Here is a 9,499-nt window from a genome sequence, read left to right on the forward strand (position 1 = left end):
GGATGGGGCCGTGGCCCGGCCGCCCAGCGCAGCTGGCCCGGGCCCTGCCCCTGCCCCACTGCCCGCCTGGCTGGGCTCGGGCAGGTGGAAAGGCCCGTGGAGTACGCGAGTGCGCCGATGCACCTGGCCGCTGCCGCCCCAGGGTAAGACCCAGCAGGCGACGCCCCACAAGAAGAGAAATGACGACTAGGAGAGAAGAAGGGCTGTGCGTGCCCGGGGGTACGTGACGCAAAAGATCAACTCAGTGACGTCAAAGTCAAAACAGGCCCGGGAGAGATGTGGGGTGGGGGGGCACCCTCCACACAGGTGGAGGGCGTTGCCACGACGCAGGCTCTTCCCGGCGTGCCCTGCATCCCCCGGAAGCGGAAGCCGGAGAGGGCATTTCCGGGGGCAATGGCGCGAGTTCCTCGCGTGCTGTTCATCTTCGGCAGCTTCGTGGCTGTGGTGGGGGTGGCGTTTTACCCCATCTACTTCCTGCCGCTGCAGCAGATCGAGCGCTACAGTGAGTGGCTCCGGGGGCTCCGCCGGGCCCGAGCCGTGATGCTCGCTCCGCGCTGCGCGGGGCTGTCCCGGCCGGGCGCGGTGCAGCGGGACGTCCGCCCCGCCTTGTAGTTTCCGCGGGGCCCCTGGTTCCTCTTTGTACGGACCGGGGGAAGGGGACGCTGGCGGCTCCTGGCTGTAGTCGGAGAGGGCGAGTCCTTGCCTGAGGACACGGCTGCACCCAGCTTCGCCGCGTCCCTGGTGGGCACACAGCGGGCAGCCCACCCTCACCCGCGCACATGTGGGGGGGATATGTCCCCCATGCATCTCCCAGGGGGCGCTAGTAGTGGTGGGGAGCCACTGTCCGTCCCTACCTCTCCTTGCCCCTAGGCGACCCCCCTGAGACTCCATCGAGCTCCTGGCCCTGGCGTCCCATTCATCACTCTGGCTGGGCAGTACCTGCTCCTGCCTCACTCCTTCCCTCACGGTGGGGGCCTCAGTCTGCCCCCACATGTTCATTCCCTCCCCTGGGAGGGGAATCTAGCTGTGCCTACTGTCTGGTTCCCATAGCAACGGCCAGGGTGCTCTGCCAGTGCTCCCTGTTTTCAGAATGGGATGGGGAATGGCAATGAAGGGAGCTCGTTCTTGGGGCTTCATGCTGGTGCCAAAGGGTGGGGTAGGTAAATTCCCATCTCTGGCAGGGGGCTTCGATAAACCTGTCCCACCTCCTGGGGCTGAAACACTCTCCCCCCCCCCCCACTGAACTCCTTTTCCTTTTCCTTCGTCCCATTCTGAAAGCAGCGACAGGCTGGGAGTGCCATAGACACAGATTACAGAAGGCGCTATATTTTTAAATGTCTTTGTTTGATACTTCATGTAACTGAGGGGTCAGATTTCACCTGATTGGCCATTTTTAAGCTGTCTGCAGCCAAGCAGTTGTTTGGTTATGGCTATAGACCGCTTTCTGTGGCCAGATTGGATGAAAATTGTCACTTCTGTCTGCGTCTTCAATTATGTATGTATAGTTATATGAAACATTACTTCACAGCATGACTTTTGGATGCCCATGAGTTGACCAGGTTTTGAGACATACACGCAGATCTCCAAACATATCACACTTTGGGTGTCAGGAAATAATACACATTTTATTTATTTATCTATTTACTTGTATATGTATATATGTATAAATAACATATGTATTTATTTTTACTTCAGCATGATTGTGAAGTAACATGCTTCTGGCACCTCAAGTTGGATATATTTGGAGATTGTGGGGGGTGGTTTCCTCTCTCTCTCTCTCTCTCCTCTCTCTCCCCAGGTATACCCAACTTTATAGCATGACTTTTGGACAGCTTAAAGTAATGTGCTTCAGACATGTGAAGTTGAATATATTTGGATATCGTGTATATCATGGGTTCCCAAAATGATTCGTGTACTCCTGGGGGTTCACGACATCTCTAGGGGGTACACTGTAGAAATTGTGTAACAGTAGATTTTAATTTCCATTATAATAATTGTCACTAAGGGGTTAAAATATAAAACGTATGCTAGTAGGGGTATGGGGGCAGCTGATTAAATCTGGAAGGGGTACACAATAAGAAAAAGTTTGGGAACCTCTCATGTATAATGTATAATCTCCAATTATATCTGACTTTTGGATGTCCAAAACATGTTACTTCACAACCATGCTGAAGTAAAAAGAAATAAACCTTTAAAGATTTTGTGTGTGTAAAATTTCTATATATACATTTATTTATTTATTTTACTTTAGCATGACTGTGCCCATCAGTCAGATGGGAAAAGCCACAGTCAGGTCCTAGGGCAATGGTTCTCAATCTTTTTTTTTAGCCTGGAGGCAGCCTTGGAGAGACTTGAAGCTGCCTTCAGAAAATAAGGTAGAGCTGTTTAGTGGATCTTTATGAAAAGGTTGAAAACTCCAGACAGACACAGCTAAGCATCTCACATCTATGAAAAACCTGCTAAGTGATTTGACTGGCATTATGTTAGGGCTCTGGTAGATGGATTCTACTTCTTCAGGGCAGCATTCAGTTGCCTTAACTGTGAGGCATTTTATCTTCCTCCAGCCCTCTCCATCTTCATTAAACACCTTCCAGGTTCCTCAACAAATTAGGCAGGGGGCTTACAAGCAATAGTCACTGTTACCATGTGACCTTGATGGGTCTCTTGAGCAGTTAGCCACATGCGGTTAGTTAATGAAGCAGAAATATCTTGAAGTAAACATGTCTGTAAACAAGTACTTCATTATAATCATATATAAGGGAGCTGAATCACAGTTATGCAGGCAACTTGCAATTTTGACCCCTCAATATTTGAGTGCTTAATTTGACAACTTTGCAGCTGTGCTGTGCTGGCTGTTACTGCTCAGGCCTGATGAAGAAAGTCTTGTGTTTGAAAGCTTATCTATTTCTATCCCAACTACGCAGTGAGTCCAGTAAAATATATTCACCTAAGAAATCCTTGCCTTTCTTACGGTACCTGGGCTGCCATGGCTGGAACATCACTCTAATAACTTTGCAACCTCAGCATTCTTATTTTTGTGTCAGGCAGAAGGCAGGGCTGGCTGACACCTTGGATACTAAGTGGTTCAAAAAAGGCTTGAGCTTTTGGAGGTAAAAACCTCTTTTGCCAAATGCTGTAAAACTAGGTGGTATCAAATTTTTGTGTGCAAGTCTTGGGGTTCAAAAACAAAAAAAAGTCCATCATGAAGTTTGTTGAAATGTTTGTGGTTCATTAATAGGTTTAGAAAATTTAGAACGTCAGGGAGGGACCTCTGTTACTAGAGCTTATAATGTAAACAAGGGTTTGGCAATCTGTGGCCTATTGGCTAGAGTCAGCCTGCAGCGTCATTGAATTCAGCTTGGGGAGCAGAGGCTTTGGTAGCAAGGGACGTCATACCTGTCATGCTGTGGCTGGGTGGTGGAGGGAAGCAGCAGCAGAGCTGGTCAGGTGTTAGCGGCGGCCTGCCTTGGACCCATTTATTTTTCAATGGGTCGTTCTGGCCTAACACTGGAAAGCATTGCAGACCCCTGACATAAACTGGCATCAATAATCAGTTGTCATCCTCTGTGTGAACTGGCACTGCGGTGGATAGTATGAGCAGCTTCTTGCTGGTGAATGGTGAGACTTGGGAATCTTAGCTTCTGTTCCAGGTTTTGGAGGGAGGTGTCCTCTAATGAACAGAGAGGAAATATGTTTTTGGGGGGGTTTTCTTCTCTCTCATCCCATGCAGCTGGTCTTGTCCCAGTTTTTTCTCTTTGCTGGCCTGGCTTTTCGTCTTCATCAGTTTGTCTCCTAAGTCATCAGCCCTTATCTGATCTTTCTTTCCATCAGTTCCCAGAATCCTTCCCTGGGTTCATGTTCCAGCCTTTGCTAAAATGATTATAATTCTCTTCTACTCTAACCTCAGTTCCTGCCCGGAGTCCCCCTATTCCATGGCATACTTTTTAGTCCAGTCTCTTCCCTTCTGATTCCGTTTTTTTTTTTTTTGGGGGGGGGGGGGGGGTTGGCTAACTTGCATGTAGGCAAAGACTTTTTTCCCCAAAAGGATTAAGGGCCTTTGAGGAGGTTGGGAGAGGTGGGAGGAGTGTTTTGATGCCATTGAGTCTCTTTCTAGGGGCTGAGATTTCATCTCCTGAAATATCAAGCATTATTGGGATATTTCATGTTGAGATCCCTGACACTGAATTTCTTGTTACTCGTTTGGCTATAATGTTCATAGTGTCACCATTGCAGCCATTTTATCATTTAAAGAAGCACAAGAGCTTGTTACGTTCTTGTGGCTTCCTCGCAGTTTGGTTATAAGAACCTGACAACTAACATTTGGCATTCATTGCTGTGAGAGACAAATTCTGTAACACTTTTACTGGGCACAAAAGTATTCACTAGCACCTCATGCCTTAATCTTCACATTTTTTGCTGGTTTTAATAAATGTTTGTGGTGATTCTTTTTTTTGAACTTATGCTTTTCCCAGAGCAAGAACAAGCACAGAATCGAGCTGGTATTGTTCAAGAAGACATCCAGCCTCCAGGTATGTTTCTTTGTATGTGAGAACTTAAATTGAGCATCTAAACATAATTGAAAATATGGTGAAGTCTGCCAGTTTAGTTTTTCACTTATAAAAAATTCTTGTAATACTGATTTTGCATCGCATCCTGTATCAGACTAGTTCTTGACATAAGAGCTCTACTGATTTAACTAAATTTGTTTTGCAACTGATTGAAGTAAATCAGTGCAGCTTTTTCACATGAAGGTTTCTCTCAAACAAGTTTCAGAGCAGCTACTGTTCAGGTTTCTTAGATTTAAATAGATTTCCAAGTGGAATAATTTCGGTTTAAAGGCAGTCTTAAATGTGTAAAAAGTATGGTTGCAGTCTCCTCTGTTGAATAGTACCTACATAATTAAACAAGTAAGTAGAATTGAGGTACTGGAACATCTGTGACTTTTTTCAGTCTCATAAACGTTTTGTAAGTAATTGCTGTTTTAATTTCCAGCTAGCTTGCTATGTCTTTGAAAGATTTTTGCTGATAGGTAAAATAATACCAAGGGCTAGGGGATGATTAGGAAGTTGGCTAATAGCCATTCAGAGTTGGCTGCAATAACCTAAATATACTGAATTATAATAAAGGATCACTTGCTTCAATTTCTGTGAAAGTCTCTAAGGAACTATGGAATCAGTTTAGGGAGGCTGTATTACTTCTGTATAGGGCATTAGAGAAACTGTTGCTACAGGCTTGTATCAGCATTTCAAAAAGGATATTGGAAAAAATGACTAGCGTATGGGACAAGAGCTTCAAGAGTTCCATGTGAGCTCTAGAAAACCTTTCTAAAAGGTTCCTGCTCCTGGGTTTTCAGCGTGCTGGGTACTCTGCAGGGTTTTTCCATAGTCTCCACGTCTGTTGCCAGGAATGGAATGAAATAGGGATGCAAATATTGATTAAATGAGTATTCATTAACCTATTATAATTACAGTAATTTAAGCAATTAATTAATTGGGTGCAGGGGTGGGTGTGGCAGCACTGGCTTTCAGCCTATGGGTCTGCAAAGTTTGGGGTGGCAGGGGATGAGATGGGTGGGTGCTGAGCCCTGGGCTGGCACCTGTCCTGCCCTACCATGGGCGAGAGGCTACACCCACCCCTACAGGGCAGCGTAGAGAGCTGGGGGCCACAGCAGCCTTGCCAGCAGGCAGCACAACCCAGGAAGTCGGGGGAGGGAAGGAGGCAGCAGCCAGTGAGGGGCTGCAGCAGTGCAGGGAGGGGTAGGGGGAGGGAGGAGTTGTTTGCCTAGTGGGGCTCTGTAGCCTGCCTCTCTTCTCCCTCCTGCACTGCTACAGCTGGCCCTGGGAAGCTGTGGGACATGCCAGGGACTGCAGCCTCTTGCTGGTGGCAGGGCCTATGTGTTAATCTGGTCCTGGCTGGCAGCTGCTGCCCAGGGCTCCCTAGGCTGTGCTGCTTGTCTGGTGGGGCTGTGCTGCCTAACACAGCTCAGGAAGCCCTGAGGGGGCTTCAGCAGCCAGCTGCAGTAACCCCTTCCCCCCCCCCCAATACTCTCCCTCTGATTAGCCTAGCTATTAGATACAGTAATACCTCGGTTAAAGAAGCCTCTGGGAGCAAAGCTTCTTTATAACAAAGTCTGCTGGCAATGAGCTCTCTGCAGGCTGGCAGAGTTCCAGTCTGCAGGGAGCTGGGAGGAAGCGGAAGGAAGGTGATGAGACAGGGGGCGCCACATGCATGTACAGCATATGGACGTGGCCCGAGGCAGGCTCAAAGCAGCTCTGGCAAGTAAGTGGGGCCAGGGGTGAAAGTGGGGGGTAAGGTCCCTGTAGGGAGGGAGCTGGGCAGGGCTGAGGCTGTTGCCCAGCTGGGGGGTGCTTGGTCCAGGGCAGTGTGCGGCTGCAGGGCCCCAGCAAGGAGCATGATGGAGCCTTGGGTGGCTTATTGGGGGAAGGCTGACTCCCCACTGCTGTGTACACTTCCAAGGGGCAGTGGGGACCCGTGCCCCCCACATCTGTATGCGTGGCAGGGGCAGGCTGCGAGCTCTGGTGCCACTGCCCTTGCTACAGCTTGGCATTAAGGAGGCGTGTTGCCAGGGCAGTGCAGAGCTTGCAGTGGTGCAGAGATCCCCATGTGGCCCTGCTGTGCCTGTTGGTCATGCCTGTCAGGCTGCAGAGGTTTGGGGGAAGGGAAGTGGAGTAGCAAGGAACAGTGGAGCCACACGGAGAACCTGCTCACCTTGTGCTCCCCTGGTGTCATGCCTCGTGTGCGCAGGGCAGCGGCGTGGGGCTGTGCCCCTCAAAGAGCAGTAGGGTGAGCAGCCGCCATTCCCTGCCAGTCTGCTTCCCTGCCCTGAGTGTCTTTGCAGCCTGGTGGGTGTGATCCAGCGCAGCTGATAGGAGCAGGGCTGTGTGGAGAAGGTGCTTGCCCCGCGCTGCCTTGGTGATGTGCACCCTACATGTGCTGCTGTATGCAGCATGGAGCTCGCAGCCTTTCTGCATGGACCTGGGGCAGGGAAGCAGGGCAGAGTGAGGAGCAGTGAGAACCTCCCATTCCCTGCCACTCTGCTTCCCTCCCCTGGGTGCCTCTGCAGCTGGGATGGGATGATCATGTCTGCCAGGCTGTAGAGGCACCCAGGGGAGGGAAGTATAGTGGCAGGGAATGGCAGCTGTTCACCCAGCCGGTCTTTAAGGGGCGCAGCCCTCACTGCAGCCCTGCGTGCAGAAGGTGTTTCACCAGGACAGAGTGGGGCAAGCAGCAGTTGGAAGATCCTTGCGTGGCTCCTTTGCTGCCTCCAGCACCTCAGGGAACTTTTCTGCAAGGAGGTTTTCTGCACAGCTCCTCTACTCCCTGCAACGCTCGGTTGTGGGAGAGGGAAGCTGGGTTTCAGCTGTTCCCTGCAGGGGGTTCCCTGTTGCACTGCAGGGAGCAGAGGAACCACATAGGGATCTTCTTGGAGATCTCTCTGCCACTTGCCCTGCACAGCCCCGGTGAAGCACCTCCTTCACACAGGGGTTCAGCACGGGCAGCAGTGCAAGGCCGCACCCTTCCAAGTAGTGGGGCGCAGTTGGGTCGGCAGTTTGCAGCAGTGAGATCCCCGCTATCCCCAGCCACACTGGGTCATGCCTACTGGGTGGGAAGCAGGGCAGGAGCCCTCAGCCTATGTCTGCTCCCCATACACATCTGGAGGACATGGGTCTTCCCTGCCCCTGGGAGTGCATGGGGTGGTGGGGAGCTGCCCTGCCTGAGGCCACGGCAGGGGGCTACGGACTTGGGTCCATAGGCCTGGCAGCTGGGGGCCCCCTCCAGCAGGGCTGGGGGTTGAGGGGAACCAGCAAGGCTAGGGGGGCTGTGGGGGGCCTTTAAATGAGTATTTAATTATTTTTTCTTACTATACCCCCATCCCCCTTCTTTGAAGTCCTGGAATACATCCCTGTACCTCCTATGTTATTTCTACCTCTGATAACTGAGTGATATCATAGAATGCATCTACTTCATTAACCAAGGTATTACGTTATTAATCACCCCTCCCTTCTCCCCTATTCCCTTCCTCCTCATTCCTCTCTCCTTCTCTCCTTCCAGTTCCTGCTGTGGCACCTCATGACTTCCCTGAGGTGTGAGCATATGATGTACAATACTATACTTGTGTAATTTACTGGTATGTGGGTCCACAGTTCTTAACAATTTCATTCCAGGGTATTTGTTCACTCCATGCAAAGAAGCTGACTAGTCCACCACCTAGTGGTAAGCCACTGTAATAGTGCCTGTCTCCAGAGAATTGGTCATATGCCCACTCCCACTTACAGCATAAGTTATTTTCATGTACAGAATCATATAAGTTGCATTGGTGTAAATGTGCTGTGTGTCTACACCCTCAATGTCTTTCTAAAAGATGGGCAGTAGCTCAAATAAGTTACAGTCTTGATGCTGAAATTGCTGGATTTTTTTTGGCATTTGTTGTGCAAGAAGTCATGCTATGAGTTTCTGAGAGCCATTCTCTTATTTTGTAGGGTTAAAAGTGTGGTCTGATCCATTTGGAAAGAAATAACAATGCTGCCTGTGTACGTTACAAGATGTAACTGAAGATGGACATCTTCAAAGCAGCTCTTCTCTGATGCTAGTGGATGAGTTGTGCAGGTGCTCTTAGAAGAGAATTGTTCTTAATATTGGGGCTGAGCGATATTATCTGCTTATCATGAGAGCAGTAAGTGCTATTGATTGGGGTTTTGTTTTGTTTTTTTTCTGCCTCTACTGCTCCAGTATTAATTTTGACAAAGTTACTGGAACAAAATGCTCTAACTGTAAAGGCTAAGGGAATAGTGTTTAAAGCTGAAACATGCTTTCATTGCAAGGAAGGGAAAAGATTTTGTTGGTGAGATTTCTGTCTCACCATGTATAGATTAAGTATGATTGGGACAAGTTATGTAGACCACTGTAGCGTTTACTCCATTGTTTGATTATTTCTTTTTGTAATTTTGTAGATATTCTATTGTAATAAAATTAAAGATAGCATACGTAGGTTGAGTGAAGAGTACAGGAAAAATACAGTAAATGTACATCTATTAAATTATATTAAAATCATGTTTTTATTTGAATTGTGTGCATTTGTTAGTTTAATTATTTTAAAAATAGGAAAACTGAATGTCACCAGGGGTTAAACTTTCTCAGTTATTTTTAAAGCATACATTTTTGGTAAGAGTAACTGGCTCCTGGAACAATTTAAAGGATATGGTAGTTTCATAGTTGATAGGGTCGGAAGGGACCTGAGCAGATCGTCAAGTCTGACCCCCTGCCATGGCAGGAAAGAGTACTGGAGTCAAACGACCCCAGCAAGATGTTCATCTAGCCTCCTCTTAAAGACCCCCAGGGTAGGGGCCAGCACCACTTCTTTTGGAAGTTGGTTCCAGATCCTAGCTGCCCTGACCGTGAAGTAGCGCCTCCTGATGTCTAGCCTGAATCTACTCTCTGCCAGCTTGTGACCAATATTTCTAGTCACTCCTTGTAGTGC

The 9,499-nt window shown here is 48.7% G+C and overlaps 1 protein-coding gene across 1 annotated transcript; it reads left to right on the forward strand.

The window, feature by feature from the left end:
* The first annotated feature begins 335 nt into the window (after window positions 1-335).
* Window positions 336-9,086, forward strand: SMIM20 (small integral membrane protein 20). Its single transcript, XM_090035722.1, has 3 exons — window positions 336-502; window positions 4,473-4,529; window positions 8,502-9,086. The coding sequence occupies exons 1-3, from the start codon at window positions 394-396 to the stop codon at window positions 8,537-8,539; spliced, it is 204 nt and encodes a 67-aa protein (XP_089891848.1). The 5' UTR covers window positions 336-393; the 3' UTR covers window positions 8,540-9,086.
* The last annotated feature ends 413 nt before the right edge of the window (window positions 9,087-9,499 follow it).

This window comes from Crocodylus siamensis, chromosome 2, assembly GCF_052110815.1.
Source record: "Crocodylus siamensis isolate JL-2025a chromosome 2, ASM5211081v1, whole genome shotgun sequence".
NCBI classification, from domain to species: Eukaryota; Metazoa; Chordata; order Crocodylia; family Crocodylidae; genus Crocodylus; species Crocodylus siamensis.